Source organism: Taurulus bubalis, assembly GCF_910589615.1.
Source record: "Taurulus bubalis genome assembly, chromosome: 1".
Taxonomy (NCBI): Eukaryota; Metazoa; Chordata; class Actinopteri; order Perciformes; family Cottidae; genus Taurulus; species Taurulus bubalis.
This window is the reverse complement of record NC_136589.1, coordinates 16715973-16735849: the sequence shown is the minus strand read 5'-3', so window position 1 is coordinate 16735849 and position 19877 is coordinate 16715973. Positions and strand designations below refer to the sequence as shown.

General features: G+C 44.7%; 1 protein-coding gene across 1 annotated transcript in view; it reads left to right on the top strand.

Annotated features, from left to right (window-relative positions):
* Positions 1 to 19877, top strand: part of akap6 (A kinase (PRKA) anchor protein 6) — a gene marked incomplete at both ends in the record, with an annotated part of 165154 nt that overhangs the window by 123858 nt on the left and 21419 nt on the right. Inside the window, 2 exons of the mRNA XM_079223553.1 lie at positions 18702 to 18785; positions 19166 to 19318. Coding sequence (XP_079079679.1) covers positions 18702 to 18785; positions 19166 to 19318 — 237 coding nt within the window. The remainder of the gene's footprint in view (positions 1 to 18701; positions 18786 to 19165; positions 19319 to 19877) is intronic.

Here is a 19877-nt window from a genome sequence, read left to right as displayed (position 1 = left end):
ATATGAGCGATGAGGTACAGTGAATACTTCATGTACAGTTTCTTCACGAACTTTCAAATATGTGACAAAGCTTTGGCCAATCAGCATTAAGCTTTGAAAGAAAAACACGTTGTGTGCGTGTGTGTGTGTGTGTGTGTGTGTGTGTGTGTGTGTGTGCATGTGTGTGTGTTGATGCTAAGTATAGTGATACATCGTCTTAATGAGGCCAGATGAAGGCAGCGCTGTGTTGAAGCGATGGATGTACGGAGGAAACAGCAGTTAGCCTTAAGAGCCGCGGGACGCTAACAGGATATTAATCAGCCGCTTCACACAGAGAACAGCTAGCTGCGCTGATTAGCCTAGCCCTGCCGTGTGACTGACAACCAGCGTGCACACACACACACACACACACACACACACACACACGCAGAAATAGAAATGCAAAGAGAAGTGCATTAATTCATGTATGTTTTTGGGCCCACACACAAACACACACGTAAATATATGCAGATGAGTGACACATGCTAGCACACAAGCGCATAAATCAATCAATGCATAAGAATATAAAGATATAAACATAAAATGACACACAAACATGCAGGACACACACACATAATTTCTTAAGTTTAGTCGTAGTAATGAGTGTTTGTCCTCTACTATGATACACGTGATGATCAGAGTCACGTTTGTTGTGTGAGATCCTTTTTAAAAAGTGGTAGCATCTGTATAAAGAGACGTTATTTGATAATATGAGTTTCAACACGTGGTTTCTTTAGCCTTTTGGAAACCTCCCTATTTTTAGGCCCTTTCCTCAAAAATGTCATACCCAAACTAAAAAGGGTGTATCTCTGCAACCACTAGGGCAATTGTAATAGTTTGGGTGTTGTATTAAAGGTACGCATGGTACATGAGCAACGCATTTTTGCCGGAGTTGAAATATTTCAAATATTCGCGAAAAAGCGAATGACGCAAATTAACCACATAAAGTTGAGCGAGTAAACTCAATTGAAAAAGCGTTGCAAAAAAGTTTCGGTATGAACGCAGCGTAACAGAAATCATAGCACAATATGTGAATATTCTCTCTGCAAAGGTTGACTTTGATAAAGTGAAGCAGAACAAAGTTAAAGAGGGTTTAATAGAAAGAAAATTCAGGCAAGGTCTCCAAAATTTACATTGGGGCATATTTGCGCACATCTCTGACATTTTAATTTTTTCATGTACCAAACCACATATTTCACATCCAAATACAGCAGTTTTGGGCTTTTTTTTTCATAAAGCAAGCTATGATTTACAGTTTTATATAACAGTCGCTCAGTCTTCCCCCTCTACGGGGGAATTGGTTTCTAAAAGGTAATATGAAACAAAAATAAAGTTGAAAGCGTGAATGTGAGGCTTAGCTGGAAACTTAAAAACGCTTTTGTCACTTTTTTCTAGGTTTATTCATTAGGATCAGAAAGAAAGCATGAAATAAATCTTTCAGTTACCAAAAGTGTTTGTACATTGTGAGGATATTTATTTATATGTGATATCACAAACAATTTATGGCTGAGTCGAGATGTAATTTGGTCAGTATTGATAGAAACGTACCCACACACACACACACACACACACACACACACACACACACACACACACACACACACACACACACACACGCAGGCTGCCTAAATGATGAAACTGTATAGAAACGAGACTTTATCCGAAGAAAGTGAGCCGAGCCGCTCGCACTTTTGATCCTTGTCGCAGCTCTCAGTGGGAAGCCATTGATTTCTGCAGAGAGGCCTGAGCTTCTGGAGAAATGAAGATTGGAAATATTGATATCAGACATTTGTACGGAGAGAGAGAGAGAGAGAGAGAGAGAGAGGGAGAGAGAGAGAGAGACTGAATGGAGGGAAGGAGCTCCATTTTAAAAGAAGTCGGTTCCATTTTTGCGATCATTTGTCTGTTTTTGGGAGTTTGAACTCGTAAGTGGGTTCGATTTCTGCGCTGACTTCAGCTTATTACTGTACGGAGGAGAATGAGAAAGCAGCGGGGGGGTCGGAGGAGGTCGAAGGAGCACACAAACACACACACACACACACACACACACACACACACAAATATATATAAACACACACCACACATGTACGGAGACATTTGAAAAAGATGAACAGACTCACATACACAAACACATGGAGAAGAATGTGATGTCATGTGACTCATCGTTTGTTACATCAGAACATATTCGTTACATTTTGATCACATGAACTTTATTGTATCGATTGAGCCGTTTCCACGCAGTGTTTCTGAAAAGGTTTCTTCAGCTGTAGCCACGCCCACTAGTGATGTTACAGGGTCCCGAGGTACACCTGACATCACAGTAGCCAGGTTACTGTTACTCTTTACTCCTCCTCTTCCTCCTCCTACTCTTTCTACTCTTCTTTCTACTCCTCTTATTCCTGTTCCTCATCCCACTCCTCGTCCTCTTCTTCATCTTCCTCCTCGTCTTGTTCTTCTTCATCCTCGTTGTTCTCCTCATCTTCTTATTCTTCCTCCTCCTTCTCTCCCTCCCCTTATCCTCTTCTTCCTCTTCTTCTTCCTCCTTATTCTCTTCTTCTTCCTCCTCTTTTCCCTCCTCGTCGTCCTCCTTCTCCTCTTCCTCCCCTTCTTCCTCTTTTTCCTTCCTCGGCTTCTTACTCTTCCTACTCCTTCTCTCCCTCCACCTTATCCTCTTCTTCCTCCTCGTCTTCCTCATCCTCCTTCTCTTCATACCCCTCACCCTCCTCTTTCTCTTCCACCTCTTTTGACTTCTCTTCCTCCACGTCGTCCTCTTCTTCCTCGTCTTCCTACCCCTCCTTCCTTCCTTCCTATTCCTCGACCTCTTCTTCTTCTTTTTCCTTGTCCTCCTCCTCCTCCTGTAACCTGGCTCTTAATTTAATTAGCGCTCCTTAAAGATACGGCGTCAGACAGACGTTCCTCCAGCCGGCCGTGAGCCTCCGATGACTTTCTGTTGTCGTTGAGACGTTCTGGGGGCCGGACACACGGAGAATTAATAGACTGACACACACACACACACACACACACACACACACACACACACACACACACACACACACACACACAGGAGTGGAGACTGAAACTGTTTCTTCATCTTCCTCTAATCAGCTGATCAACACGTCGCCGAATCAAATAATAAAATTGTATCACTTATTGATTATTGTAAAGGCTTTTTTTATAATACTATACACATTATATAATACTTAGTGTTCCTGTAAATCTTATTGTAAAATAAATAAAACTCATTAAGTGTTTGGAAATCTGACATAAAATAATTAAATAAAGTCGAGGTGTGTCGCTATATTTCTGTATAACCGTGACATTTATAAGATTAAATATTAATATTGTGTTAATAATACATGATAATATTATGTAAATGTGTGCTTTTTAATCATATTTTTGTACAGTTCTGCTGACAGACTCTCTCCACCTGCCGACACTTTCTATGAAAACATAGAGGAAAAATGACTTCTTTACATTCATTCATATTACGCACATTTTATTAACTCCAAAAAACGAAGGGTTACTTAACCCCAAAATAAATCAATGAAAAATAGAAAAATAATACTTCAGAATAATTTCCCATTTTCATATGAAATGTTGATTTTTTTTGCGCAGGGCTCTCTGAGTCAACAGTTTTGGAAATAAAAACACACAATAATAAGAGAAAAAATATTAAGTATGTAAACACTATGGTGGTATATGTACAAAAGGTGGTAGTATGTACAAGAAAGGTATTAGATAAAAAAAACAAAAAAACAACAGTAATAAATAAGCTTGTCCTGAGTGCTGTTCCTGGATTGTGAAAAGAGGGAAAAGGGTTATATGGGAATATTGGTAGTAGATGAACCCGTCCTCCCCGACTGTTTCCCAGGCCCGGCGCCAGGCACTGATTTGCGGGGGGGCCTTACGTTGCTTTGGGTGGGGGGGGATTTTACAGCCTATGGCATAGTAGTTCAACTTTTCACCTAAAATCGAACTCTGGCACAAAAAGGTGACAGACGGTATTATTTAGAATCTCACAAGCTAATAAATAGGCCAGCTGAGCAGGTAGCCTACCCAATAGAATTAGACATGAACCGTAGGCCTATGGCAATCAATCAATACAGCAATCAAGCAACACATTAAGTCCCACAATATATTGTATTGAAAGATCAGCAGATAGCAGATTCAGCCACAACAAGACATTTTAAAAATAGGCCTAAAAAGTTATTAAAAAAAAAATAAAAAATAATTAGGCTAACACATCCAGCAACAACATTAACAACAATAACGATAACAACACACTCAACAACAACACACTGCTCGGTGTTTGTCCGAAACAGAGCGGAGCGCAGCATGCAGCAACAACGAAAAGGGCCTACCAACAGCTAGTCTACAACAGAAATTAAGAAGACATTGCTTTGCATTACATGTTTGTTTGTTTTTCCAAGAAAGAACAAACACATAGGCCTACAACCAATAATTTAGCCTAGTCCTTAGGGCCAGCAGGCTGGATAAAACCAGATAACTCACCATTAGTAGAGCGGGAGACGACGATTGGTCGCCAAGTGAAATCTGCGTAGGACAGTGTCCCTCCATTCACTCCTGAACTTCTTTGTTAAGTCCTTCTCGAAAGCATAATCAGGTTGGCCTTTCATTTGTGGAGCATCGACTGTCTGTGATCAAAAGGATTTTGCTCCTTTTTTGTCATTATTATATGTTATAAAGGCTTAAAACACTGTGTAAAAAGTAAAAGGTTAAGAAATGTATTTGAATTTGTATCATATTTCTAATCAATTGAAAATGAACATGACCAAAGCTTTTGAGATTACAGAAATTAAATGTAACCTTATTTATTTTACATCTTCTCAAACAGTTTTGTTTGCATAGAGCATTCAATGTCCATGTTATAGGCTTTTATATGTGTCCATGTGCAGGCGTTTTAGAGATTTGTTTATCTCCCTGAAGCAGTTCCGGTCCAGCTGAAGACAGAACCCATTATTGCCCTCCTCAAACATCCAGACAGGCGTTTACAGGCAGCTAGTACAGTGTTTCCTCCCCAAAATGACTTTCTGTCTGTTCTTTTCCCACTGTCCTTCTTTGTGTTTGTGTGGACAGAAAAGTGGCCTTTGGTGGGGAGTTTAGGTGGGCCAGCAAGTGGCAGAACTCTCAGAAACTGTACTAATACTATTATTTACAACCAACTCAAAAGGCAGTGAAAAGCCAGTCAAACTCTCTTCCCTGCTCTCTGCTGCTGCTCTGCCCTGCTCTCTTCCACCCCTCCCCCACAGACAAGCTCGCCGCCGTTTTTCTATACCATTACCGCATGGCATTGGAAAGCTTCTTAGCGTTTAGAATCCGTTGGAATTACGTCGATGGCGTAAATATTCGAGGAGCTACGGTAATCTTAGTTTTGCATCCTGTTTGCATATTACTTCCTGTGACAGCTACTGTCGCCGGTGACAGAGAGTTGCGCTCTTTTTTTTTTACGTGTGATACGTGACTGACAGGCTTGTCCGTCCATGGCAGGCCCAGCCGAGTCCGAGCGTCGGGTCTGCTGTTTCCTCACCCCTCCAGTTGTGCTCTTTGACCTCCAGGCCTCCTCATCATCTGTAGCTCCGCCCCCTCCTCACTCCCTCAGTGGTTTCTATATTTAGCTTTAAAAAAGTATTTCTGTAATTTTCCTGTAAATCAGCTTTTAAAATGAGTGAAACCTCTTTTATGAGGTTTGGATTTTAACAATCTCAAATACTGAAGTCTAGTCGAGGGGGTGCCGCTATATTTTTGGGGTATTGACAATGATATTTAAAAGATTAATTATAGACATTATGTTAAATCATAAATAAAGCAGCTACGGTGTATGGTTCATAATCACACATTTATGGGGAATCTCATCACTGACAGGCTTTTTTATTTCCACAAAATGTTCCTGCTCAAGTCGAAATATTTGAAAATTGTGAAAATGTGCGAACTCCGCATCTTTGCGTTTCCTTTTTTTTTCTACGTAAATGCTTCACATTTGGTGTAAATTCCGCATACATTTCTTCTCCTTTCTGCATCAGTGCAGCAGATTCAAGAGACAAACACAGAAAATGGAGCGACAGCGGGGCGAGTCCGGACCCCCGGTGGTCTGAGTCCGGCACGCGGTTCACGTTTAGCCCCGGGGCCCCCGAGCGGGTTAATCAAGGCCCGACATTTCATGGCAGTCGCACGCGGGTTTGTTGCCGGGAATAAAACCACCGGCAGTAAACCTGCAGACGACGGCCAGCAGGAGACACACTCTCTAATCGGCTGCTCTGTAATTTATTTCTGCTCCGAGTCTCCATCTCACGGAGGGAATTATTAACAGCCAGCATGAAAAGAGCATTTTTCTTTCTTTTTTTAAAATATATTTTCATTTAAAAATAATGTTGAACATTAATATTTGCATGCCTGGATGTCTTGTCGGTGCTCACACTGTCTTGTTTCATGCTGTTGTTGTTTTTTTAAGCGAGGTGGTGAACATGTGGTTCTAAATATCCAACGCCAGCCGGACTGGTTTCGGTTTTCAGAGCTCTGGTCACATGACGAGGTCGCCGTGACTCGTGGATATGCCTCGGAATTATGAAAAGGTTTCTTCAGCTGTAGCCACGTCCACTAGTGATGGCACAGGGTACGGAGGTACACCTGACAGAGAAAGAGATTAAGAGGAGATTAAGTTACTCTTCCTCCTCCTCTTCATCCTCCTCCTCTTTCTACTTTTCTTTCTACTCCTCATCTCACCACTCGTCCTCTTCCTCATCTTCCTCCTCGTCCTCTTCTTCTTCTTCTTCCTCGTCGTCTTCTTCTTCTTCTTCTTCTTCTTCTTCTTCTTCTTCTTCCTCTTCACTTTAGATGTAGAAACAATAACAACAAAAAACCTGAGGCCTGATTTATTATTCTCGATTCATTTGTTTAGTTTATTACTCAACGGCGTTTCCTTTAAGTTGGCTGTTAGTTTGAGTGACAGGATGAAGAGTGCTCTCAGGCAGCTAATAGAAGGTGACAGCGAGGCTCTGATATCGATACCTGCTGCATGATGAGGATTAAAGATCCACCGACTCCCTGCCAAGAACACAGGCTGTGTGCGTGTGTGTGTGCGTGTGTGTGCGTCCGTCGGTGTTTTGAAGAGGTGTTTTCTCGTTAAGAGTTGCTCGTTAGGGGTTCAAGGCAAAGCAAAACAGGTGAGACGTTGCCGCGGTATCGGCGCCAACAAACACGATGGCGACTTTCATCTTCGTCTGCTTGGGAAGAGAAGAAAACACTCGGCCCTTTCATCTGCTGAAAGGAGGGGAGATGGAGAGAGAGAGAGAGAGAGAGAGAGAATCAAAAAACACAAGAGTAGAGACGGAGAAGAAAGTCCTGAGGAAATAAAGAGGGAAGGACAAGAAAGAGAAGAAGAAGAAGAAGAAGAAGAAGAAGAAGAAGAAGAAGAAGAAGAAGAAGAAGAAGAATAAGAAGAAGACATGAAAACGAAACATGTATAACACGTAATACGTGTTATTACATCCAGATGTTGGGCGCTTATTTCAGGTCGCGATATGGAGGATAGTGAACAGAAAGAAGCCCTGAGACATGAGTCAGAGGAGAGAGAGAGAGAGAGAGACGGAGGAGAAAATATACAGCGAACACAGCACAACAAAGACAGGAGACGCCAAACAAGGTGAGATATGGACGTGAAGAAAGAGGAAGAGAGAGATGAGCGAGAAAGAGATGGACATGAAGGAAGAGAGAGACAGATGAGAGAGGAAGAGAGAGAGAGAGAGACTGATGAGACGCTCTGAATACTTCTTCCTATAGTATGTGGATTTCAGCAAAATTATCCTGGCTTTACTGAGTTTTTATCTCATGCTAAATGCACCGTTTTTTACCAAAACATTGTTTATTTTCTGACCACCTTTCTCTTAAAGGAGCAGTACGAGGCGACCGTCTGACCTCTGACCTCATCATGAGTCACTCATAAATCTCTGGCTCTCGCTCTGTCAGAGGACTAAATCCATAAGTTCATGCATCCGGGTTTGCAGGTTTTCCTCCATCATAAATGTCACAAACACGGCGGTGAAGTGAATGGGAGAGCAACGTCTTCCTTTATTGTCTGCTTCCATTTTCTGTGAATTGCTCTAAAAACCCTTCACGAATCCCGCAGACTCTCAGAGCCCATTTATACGTGGCGTTAACGACCGCGGGATGCATTCTGGGTCAGTGGAGACGGAGACGCCAGAAGTTCTAAAACTTGAAGCAAAACTTGGAAACTCTGGAAAGGTCTGGATCCTCTAAAGCTTTAAAAAATTCATCATCAGGAATACTTGTTATAATATATATGTTCAGAACCGTTGAACGGTTCATATGATGGCATATATGTTAGTGCACCGCCCAGGACGAGGACCCCTTGAGGCCCCTGGAACCCTAGTTTGGGAACCCCCAGCCTCGAGGTTAGAGGACGAAGGAAGTGATGTCTTAGCTCAATGACGAGCTGCTCTTGAACGAACCTCCGGAGGCAGAACGCCAGCTCAACGATAACTTTACTTATCTGGCTGGACAGAGAGAAGAAAACCAAATACAAAGAAATTAAGAAAAAAAATTAAGAAAGTTACCGTGAGATAGCGAGTGCAGGAAAAGAAGACATGAAGTGTCAGCCGATGGAGAGAGAGAGAGAGAGAGGAAGGAGAGATGGGGAGGAGTGTGCAGACGGCAAAGTTTGGTTAGCTGTAGGCGGTATTAGTGGCAGCGGAGGGAATGTGTGTGTGTGAACAAATTGTCGACAGGAATTCATTAGGCTCGTTGTGCGATAACGAGTGCTTGTGGTTTTAATTGACTTAATCAACAAATAGAATTAATCAGAGATTTCTAATTAATGGTAATTGATTGAAATATCCACTGGGTCACCGCGCAAGCAACCCAAATTCTCCTTCTCTCTCTCTCCATCTCTCTCTATCTCCCTCTCTCTCCTCACTTCAGACTGTGTCCTTGTCCTCTTTCATTCTCAAACTTTCTTGTTCCGTCTTGCTGTTTCCTGTCTTTGTCCTCACTTTAATTTCTCTCTTTTTTTGTCACTTTCTCCGTCCTTGCCTCCCTTTGCCTTCGTACAAACTCGTGTTAAAACAACTTTAATAGGCTGCATTAGTCATGGCGTGTCATTTCTGGTGCAGGAACTCCAGTTTTAGGAACAGATCGATGAGTTTTTAAGGCGCTGAGGTAATTTTTTGTGCCGAAACGTAAGAAAAGAGCTGCACACACGTAGCCACGACACAAAATATGTTTAATAACCCACCAACGTTTGGACTTGACGTCTTCTTCAGGGGAGAGGGAGAAAGGCAACCAACTCATAACCATAATGGTTGCAGATCAGACTCTTATATGAACTATAGTGGCACTCAGACCGAAGAGCTCCGCAAAGGCACAATTTCTGTTGTTAACGAAAGCAAAAAGATAATCCGTGGATCAACCTCTGGGATTCAGATCAACTCGGCTGATGCGACTTCCTTCCACCAAGTTTCATGAAGACCGGACGAAGTCCTGCTGACGTCGAACAACAAAACCGAAAAATACAAGTACTTTACACATACAAGGAATAGGAAAAGGGCTAATGTGAAAATATACAATAAAATATGATTAACAAACAAACAAATATGAGTATGTTAAAACAAGTATGTTATGAAAGCGTAAAGCATTACTAGAGGAGAGTTGTGTGTGAGATTACTGTCCATGCAGTTCTTTGCCTATTTTTTGTGTATTTTCAAGAAGACGTAAAACCAGAAACAAACTATTTTTGTATTAGTTGGATTTCACTGAGAAGTGAAGTAAACGGTCAAGTTAGTTTTATTTATGAATCTGACAAATCACAACAGGAGTCTTATGACACGTTTCAAATCCACGGCTGCGTAACCAGCTCCGATACATTTCTGCTCTAAATATCTTGTCTGGTCTTCATCGATTGGGTCGTTCTGAGTTATTCCATCGAGGAAAAGACGTTTGTATGAAGTCGTTTGAGCAGTGGCGAGCCATACATTTTGTACCTAGGCCAGACCAGACGTAGACAGACCAGGCATGAGAAACAGACAGGAGACAGGAGCTGTGCAATGAAAAAATAAACTAATAGGGAAAAATTATTATAATACATGTAGTGTATTTGTGAAAAACAAGCACATTATAAATTAGATATAACTTTTAATTAAAAAAAAACAACTAGAGATATAGATTTGTAATTCTGTTTAGGCCAGCAGAGAAGGCTTAGCAGGCCCTGACGGCCCGCCACTGCGTTTGAGTCAAAGATGGTGTTGAACCAACGTCTGAGACTAAGTTCTGGTCTCGCTCTCTTTTCAAAGAGCCTCAGTGTCTAAAAACACTGACATGGCAACCGCACTAACAACCTCCGCTCTCCTCTATCCTCTATCCTCTCCTCTTTTCTTCCCTCCCTCCCTCCCTCCCTCTCTTCACGGCAGGTCTCAGTAATTAGATTGTGGAGATGAGGAGGTGGAAGAGAGTTAAGAGGATTTTGTTTTTAAGAGAGGGAGATTTAAGAGTGAGAGAGATAGTGGGAGAGAGAGATCAAGCTAAGAGTGAAGAGGAGAGAGAGAGTGAAGGAGGAAATTAAAGAAAGGGAAGAGCAGATCCTATATTCTCTTTGTTTATCCCGAGTCGGTCACCCTCTCCTGAAAGAGGATGTTGAGTGACAGACAGAGAATTGAGAGAGAGAGAGAGAGAGAGAGAGAGAGAGAGAGAGAGAGAGAGAGAGAGAGAGAGAAAACAAACCGGGAGATGAAGACGTCACTTGTTTTTTGGCTCCTGTCGGTCGACCTTGAGTGTGACCTTGAATGTGACCTTGAATGTGACCTTGTTGAGAGACACAGAAGGCAGATGGTTCTTGAAGTTTCTTTGGTTCTTGTGAAGCGGCAATAACGAACCAAAGGACTCTCAATCTTTTGAACCATCCATCAATTTTTTTGGGGGGGGGGCTGCTCATGGCTGATGCCTCTCCGATGTTACCACGACGAGAAATCCCTCTGTACGTCCCGTCCCGCCCAAGGTCATATAGACGTGAGCTTTGGAACATTAGGAGGCCGATATTCAAAAATCCACACAGTTAATTTTCTAGCATTGTTTTTTGACAGATCACCGTGGCGTCAACATTTTTTACGAGCCCACTACCAACCGCTTTATATTCAGCATCGTACTGCCCGAGGTCAAAGGTCAAACGAAGGGACCAGCGCTTCACCTTCAATAAACTGGAAGTATCAAACTGGTAGAATAGATATGCGTTGCGCTTTAATCTGCGCAGAGAACACTTTATGTTTAGCTCTCGGTCTGAAGGACCTTCTTCAGACAACAGATCACAACCCATTCAGAACAAAAACATAAACAACCACGGATCACGTGGTAACAATAACGTTCCATCGTAAATGAGAGCCATCGTTCAGCAAAGATCTCAATAAGAGAACAGAGAACCTGTCTGGTCAGCGCATAAAAGTTTTCACACCGAGTTCAGATGTTTTAAATTCTCTGTCTCTCTTCGTGTCTCTCAATCCGTCTTTATCTTCTCATCCCACTTTATCTCCCAGTTTCTTTGTAACTCGCTTTAATCTTCTGCTTCTCTCTCTCTTCTTCCTCTCCCTCGACCTTTATCTCACTTGTTTTCTGGCTTCTTCGTCCATCTCACCCCTCCCACCATTCTCTCTCTCTCTCTCTCTCTCTCTCTCTGCAGACACTCCACGGCTTTCCATGTATTTTGAAAGAGAAGCTTTTTAGCAAATATTTGTCCTACTGTGTCTGTAGAGCCCTGAGAGTCAATATGAGCCCAGCCAGGCTCGACCGGAGAGATAGAGGCAGAGGGAGAGAGAGAGAGGGAGGGAGGGAGAGAGGGAGGGAGGGAGAGAGGGAGGGAGGGGCGAAGAGAGAGAGGAGGGAGGGAGGGAGGGAGAGGGGGAGAGAGAGAGAGGGCGAGATCGAAAGAGAGAGACATGAAGAGGGAGGAAGGGAGAGAGAAGGGGAGAGATGGAGAGAGAGGGAGAGAGGGAGGAAGGGAGGAAGGGAGAGAGAGAGGGGAGAGAGAGGGAGAGAGGGAAGAAAGGAGAGAGAGAGACTGACCGATGGAGAGAGACAGAGAGTAGGGAGAGAGAGAGGAGGATCAGTGCATAAAACCCAGCAGTGCAGAAACAATAGAGACTTTAGAGGATTCTCTCTTTCTCTTCTGTCTGGAAATAAACTCTCAGGGAAAATCATTTTACAATCTGAAGCTGACAAACTGCAACCATGACACTGATAATGATGATAAAACATAAAGATATATATCTGTGTTTACACACACTGAAAACGTGTTTTTAAAATGCTCCTCAAAGAGAGAAAAGAGTAAAAACACTTGGAGGTAAATCTGTTCTCTCGTATTGTTGTTGGCAAACAGTTATGTGATTTATTCCTAAATATGTTAATGTTATAGTTATTCTTTATATCAAGTCAACTTAAAACAACCTGTTCAGCTGCACTCATCTCATCCTCCATGTTTGTGTCACTATACTACAACAACTACTACTACTACTACTCCTACTTCAATACATACTATGCCAGAAAAATACCTAAATCTGCCTGAGTTTCTTGTGAAGACGGAACTTTATTTTGAAAAGACTGTATTCATGTTGTTGGACCTTCACAATAAAACGCACACTCATAGGATATCGTACGACTCGTGTTTTTAAGTTATTACGTTATTTAAAGTGTTGCGTTCACCGAGCTATGCAGTAACGGTCGTTGTTTAGGGTTATTTATTACAAGAGTTTTGATCAAGTTGTTCTACTGCATCAGGTCGTGACTATTCTACCCAAAATCCTTTGCGCGACGATAGCCGAGCAAGAGGGTCAAAGGTGAGTCCCGGTTCTGCTGCATTCAACTAGTGAGGGGAAGCTGCCGTATGAACTAAAGGTTAAATATACTTATGATAGATAGCTTATGTTTTTTGCTCTGACAGGAAGTTTTAATCCCGCCCAAAGAGCCGTCAAAAAACACAAAGCGTCCAATCAGAGTCCTGCTGTGTTTTGGCTCAAAGCCCAGCTCAAAACTAGTTCAGTCATGTTGAAGCAAATGGTGTAAAATGCTCTTTGAGCCGAAGCTATTAGGAGGCTGTTCAGCAGTGCCAAAGTTACTCCGCCTGACACCAGATCCCACAAACGTTTCTAAACATCTGACTCCAGCTCATATTTCTCAGGTTGACTTCCTGTTGTCGAAAGCCGACTTTGAAGAGCACATTTCAGAGCCGTGACCGTCTCGCGCGCCAAATTATTGTCAAATCCGCTTTAATTCATCTTCCCGCTTTGCGCCGTCTGCCGCAGAGTACCGCCGAGTTGTTTTGTTGTTGTCGTCGTTGAGCGAACCCCTTCTCTCCTTTTTTAAACGCAACACACACACACACCGTTTGGAATAAATTCATCCGCCACCTCACAGATGCGCGCCGGGCCTCGTCCTCTTGATCCCGACTGCTGTATTCTGCTTCCTCGCCTCCTGTTTAGACAACAGCCAGCCGCAGATATGCCAAACTGAAGCGAGCAGGAGGGATGGTGATGAAAGACAGAAGAGTCAGTGTGTGTGTGTGTGTGTGTGTGTGTGTGTGTGTGTGTGTGGCGGGCGTAAAAAGAAAGCAAGAGAATCCCATTTCATTGTAATGGTGTTTAATATTTATTGGAAAAATGTAAAGACAATGTAAAGGAAGTGCTTTCTGGTGAGCGGACGGGATTAGCATAAATAGTTTTGGGGACTCGGACGTGTTCGGTCCTCGCTGCAGAGGAGTAAGGCCGTCCCCTCTGCTCTGTCACACACTCGCAAATGCACGCATATGTTTGCATACACACACACGCACGGTTGGTCGGTCGTGCACACGCCTGCATGAGTAAACATGCAAACACACACACACTCACTGACCTTTGGGTGTGGAAACTCATCAGCATATAGTGATTTATAATAGGCACTGCCAACCCTTGTGTTTCTTTCCCTCTCTTTTTTTGGCATTTATTAGACAGCAGCAAAGAGGAGGGAGGAGTTGTCTGTTGTCATTTATTTTATGCATTGTTACTGCTGATCACGGAATATGACTTTATGCTGATTAGCCATTGCGAGTGACCGGAATTTAAGGATTATTCTGGTTTATTTCAACTTTGAGTTTGTTATAATGTACTTTACAAACCAAATCAATTCCTGTGTGTCAGCATTCATTAATATAGTTACGGTATAAAAAAACTACTTTTAGTTCAGTTAAAATGTTGTACATATATATTTTCTTTTTTTTCTTTTCTGTGTACTATCTTAAACTAATATACCACTAACATATATATGAACTTAATATATATGTTCACAGGTGTTTTCTGTATATTATAGCTTTTTAAATGATTCAAATAGACCTTGGGGTTGAGGAGATATTCAGTATTTAGTTGAATTTTTTAAAATGTATTTAACCAGGAAAAGCCTCATTGAAATTAAAAATCTCCTTTACAACAGTGTCCTGACAGCAGTCGGACATTAAACAAAGTTTCAGACATACAACATAAAACAGTCACAGAACATTTTTAGATCACAGCATGAGTAAAACCAAAACTAAGATTCAAGACTCACGTCGTCATATCCTAGTTCACACAGGTGCACATCCTCAGTCAAAAAGAAACAACCAGGTGAACCTTCCTCCAACTCTTTCAATCTATTTTTAAAAACACCTAAAGAGACCGGCTCCCGGAGACCCAAATCAGTCTGCAGCAAATTCCAAGCTGCAGGAGCAGCAAACTTAAAACCCCTTTTTCCCATTTCGACACGGACGTTGGGACAGATAGCAAGAGTAGGCCTTGCGCATGTGTCACAGAGCGAAGACGGTAGCTACCAGCATTTTTCTGATAAATTAACTTACACAGATAAGATGGAAGTACATTAAGAATTGCCTTATAAATAACGACATGCCGATGACTTAGCCTACGGATGGACTATGCAGGCCAACCAACCCTAGCATACAGGGAGCAATGGTGAATGAGGGCCTTAAGATTTGTTATGAACCTTAATGCTCCATAGTAGACAGTATCCACAGAGTGAAGACATTGAGAAGATGCATGCATGTATAAAACATCACCATAATCAATCACAGACATAAAAGTAGCAGCAGCAAGTCTTTTTTTAGCATCAAAAGAAAAGCAAGACTTATTTCTGAAATAGAAACCCAGCTTCACCTTCAACTTCTTCACACGTTGCTGAATGTGAGGTTTAAAAGAGAGAGAATCATCAATTCAGAATCCCAAGTATTTATATGATGATACAGACTCAATCACATTGCCCTGAAATGCTGGAAGGTTCAGTGGCTTTTTCTTTGAGTTTGAAAACATCATCAGTTTTGTTTTGTCAGAATTCAAAATTAATTTCAACTCATACAAAGTGTGTTGAACAGTATCAAAGGCGTTTTGCAACTGAAAGAGATACTGTGTAGGAGCAGAGCAGGAGATAACAGTATCCATCCATCCACCCATTTTCAACCGCTTATCCGGGGTCGGGTCGCGGTGGCAGCAGGTTCAGCAGGCCGACCCAGGCTTCTCTCTCACCCGCAACACTTTCCAGCTCATTCTGGGGGACCCCAAGGCGTTCCAAGGCCAGCCGGGAGATATAATCCCTCCAGCGTGTCCTTGGTCTTCCCCGGGGTCTCCTACCAGTTGGACGTGCCTGGAAAACCTCTAATGGGAGGCGTCCAGGAGGCATCCTGACTAGATGCCCGAACCACCTTAGCTGACTCCTTTCGACACGAAGGAGCAGAGACTCGACTCCAAGCTCCCCCCTGGAACCGAACCGGATCCTCTCCGCCCCCTGGCTGCGCCTAGATATCCTGTCCATGAAAGTCACGAACAGGACCGATGAGAAAGGGCAGCCCTGGCGGAGGCCAACACCCACCGGGACCGTGTCTGACTTATTACCGAGGATACGAACACAGCTCCTACTGCAGGCGTACAGAGACCGGATGGCCCGTGCCAACGGGTCCGGCACCCCATACTCCCGCAGCACCCCCACAAAAACCCTTGAGGGACCCGGTCGAAAGCTTTCTCCAGGTCTACAAAGCACATGTAGACTGGTTGGGCGAACTCCCAGGACCCAGGTAAAGAGCTGGTCCACTGGTCCACTGGTCCACTGTTCCACGGCCGGGACGGAATCCGCACTGTTCGTCTTGAATCTGAGGTTCGACAATCGGTCGGAGGCTCCCTTCCAGCACCCTGGCATAAGCTTTTCCCGGGTGGCTGAGCAGTGTGATACCACGATAGTTTGAGCACACTCTCCGGTCCCCCTTCTTGAAGATGGGAACCACCACCCCGGTCTGCCAGTCCATGGGCACTGTTCCCAACCCCCATGTGACACTGTAAAGGCGTGTCAGCCAAGACAGCCCAACAGTGTCCAGCGCTTTCAGCATCTCAGGACGGATCTCATCCACCCCCAGCGCCTTGCCACCAAGGAGCTTTTTGACTACCTTAGTGACCTCTGCCAGGGATATAGGTGCATCCACCCCAAGGACTTCAGGCACTGCCCCCTCTCCCGGGGACATGTTGGCCGGGTTTAGGAGTTCCTCAAAAGTGCTCTTTCCACCGCCCGACCGATATCCACAGTCCGGGTCAGCAGTCCCCCCCGCCCCCGCTGAGAACAGCCTGGGGTAGGCCCTGCTTTCCCTTCCTGAGCCGCAGGGATGGTTTGCCAGAACCTCCTTGAGGCCAACCAAAAGTCCTTCTCCATGGCCTCCCCGAACTCCTCCCATGCCCGGGTTTTAGCATCCGCGACAACCACAGCTGCAGTCCTTCTGGCCTGCCGGTACTTGTCAGTTGCTTCAGGAGACCCCTGGGCCAACCAGGCCAGAAAGGCCTCCTTCTTCAGCTTGACGGCTTCCCTCACCCCCGGTGTCCACCACAACCCGTTCTCGGGTTGCCGCCACGACAGGCACCGATGACCTTCTGGCCACAGCTCCTAGCGGCCGCGTCCATAATAGAGGCTTTGAACATGGTCCACTCGGATTCCATGTCCCCAGCCTCCCTCGGGATGTGGGAGAAGCTCTTCCGGAGGTGGGAGTTGAGGACCTCCCGGACAGGATCCTCTGCCAGACGTTCCCAGTTCACCCTCACTACACGTTTGGACTTGCCAGGTCTCTCTAGCCGACTCCCCCGCCATCTGATCCAACTCACCACCAGGTGGTGATCAGTTGACAACTCTGCTCCTCTCTTCACCCGAGTGTCCAAGACATACGGCCGCAGATCAGATGATACGACTACAAAGTCGATCATTGATCTCCGGCCTAAGGTGTTCTGGTACCAGGTACACTTATGAGCCACCATATACTCGAACATGGTGTTTGTTATGGACAAACTGTGGCTAGCACAGAAGTCCAACAACAAAACACCGTTCGGGTTCAGATCGGGCAGGCCATTCCTCCCAATCACGCCCCGCCAGGTTTCTCTGTCATTGCCCACGTGAGCGTTGAAGTCTCCCAGGAGAAGTATGGAGTCGGCAGGCGGCGCCCTTTCCAGGACCCCTCCCACCGACTCCAAGAAGGCCGGACACTCCGAAATGCTGTTCGGTGCATAAGCACAAACAACAGTCAGAGCCTTACTCCCCGCAACCCGGAGGCGCAGGGAGGCGACCCTCTCGTTCTCCGGGGAAAACTCCAACATAGCGGCGCTCAGCCGGGGGCTCGTGAGTATCCCCACTCCTACCCGGCGCCTCTCACCCAGGGCAACTCCAGAAAAGGATAAAGTCCAACCCTTCTCCAGGAGCTTGGTTCCAGAGCCCATGCTGTGCGTGGAGGTGAGCCCAACTATATCTAGCTGGTACCGCTCCACCTCCTGCACCAGCTCCGGGTCTTTCCCCGCTAGCGAGGTGACGTTCCACGTCCCTAGAGCTAGTCTATGCTGCAGGCGATCGGCTCGCCCAGGTCTCCTGCCTGGCCTGCCGTCCGGTCTGCATAGCACCTGACCCCGATGCTTCCCCCCGCGGGTGGTGAGTCCACAGGGTTGCTGGTCTATGATCTTTTTTCGGGCTGAGCCCGACCGGGCCCTATGGGTGAAAGCCCGGCCACCAGACACTCGCCATCGAGCTCCTCTCCCGGGTCTGGCTCCGGAAGGGTGCCCCGGTTTCCCTTGTCCGGGCGAGGTAGCGTCATTCCGTGGGCCGTAAATCATCAGGGTTTTTTGAACCGCTCTTAGTCTGGGCTCTCCCTCGAGACCTGTTTGCCTTGGGAGACCCTACCAGGGGCTGATGCCTCAGACAACATAGCTCCCAGGATCACTGAGCCACTCAAACTCCTCCACCACGTTAAGGTGGCGATTCAGCAGAGGAGGATAACAGTATCATCTGCATAAAAGTGAAAATTTGCATTTGGCACTCTTTATATAAATTGTGAATAAAAGCAATTGTGAATGCAAACCATTCGCAATTTTCACCATTAAATTGGCTGTGGTTAAAAGGGTTGGAAACAGGCGCAGTCAGAGTTAGGTCAATTTTCCAGTTTATTTAAATCTCTCTTGTTGGAAGTGAAACTGAAAGGTAAATGGTGGTGGTTTGTTCCCTCGGTACAATGTAAAACACGAAGCTTCAAAAGCTTAAATTCAGCTGCACCGTTGCTGTGTTTGCATGTGAAATAAAATGATTTGAATATTCGCTGTGTTTTCTTGACCTTTTCCTCTCCTCTGTGTCACCCCCAGTCTCTGTGTTCGGAGGTTCGAGCCCGACGCCGAGGAGTTGCCTCCGTACTAAAGCTCTGCCAGAAGCTCCTGCAGCAGAGCCAGGTGGGGAAAGGGAAACGACCCCACAAAGATTATCAGATCTTCAACCTCGACACCCGTTTCTGTAGAATATGAGACAGAGATATACAGTCCTTTAACACAAGTTTCAGGAAGAAAATTGCAAATATTTGTTAAATTTTTCAAAATATATACATTCGCTTCATTCTTGCATTTGAGTTTGTTTAATTTCTTTTATATTTTTTGTATTTCGTTCATGATACCGTGGAGAATAAGAAAGAAAAAAAAACAGCTGAAACAACGTAACCTTGAAGAGAGGAATTATACCGTTGCACATTCCTGAAATTCAATCATATGATTAGTATGATAATCGCAGTTGTAATTCTGACAAAAACTGTTTCCTGCAATCCCCACCTCGGGGACAGTCGGGCCCCATGGCAGAGGTGGGCCCAGAGGCGGAGCAGCACCAGGAGGCCCTGCAGCTGCTGTCGATCAACCTGGAGAGGAGGTGGGAGGCAATCGTGATGCAGGCGCTGCAGTGGCAGAACAGACTGAAGCGGGAGCTGGGAGAGAAGCAGGTTAGAGCGCGCTGACATTTACACTTTGCATCCTTCACTCTGCACCGCAGGCAGTCAGCTGACACGCCGTTACACTCAGCGAGCATGTCAGCGTTTGATTTGATGCTAAGATGCAGCGTGAAAGACAGATGGTGCCGTGATTGAAGCGGCGGTGGGTTTTCCAGTGGCGGAGACGGCGCGGTGCTGTTTAGTGAAATGAGCCTCAACACCGGCAACGAAGTGCTGACTTTGATGCGAGAATAAGCTGATGTTTAAAAACCAGGCGACAGAATGAACTTAATACAAGTTTGGGTAACAGTTCTCTGAGGGTCTGTTGATCCAGTGAAAAATAAACATAAGACATTACTTTAGTTTTCACAGGTTCCTTGTCTCATAGGAGTTCCTTTAAAACTTTAAAGACAAAGTCTCTGATTGAGCTCTTCTGACCTGTGGAGTACCTCAGGGGTCAATTCTTGGGCCTCTGATTATTCCACACCATGCTCCCTTTGCACATTATCTGTTGGTTTGCTGTCTCTGTTGCTATGCAGATGACATGCATGTTTATGTATTACTAACATAT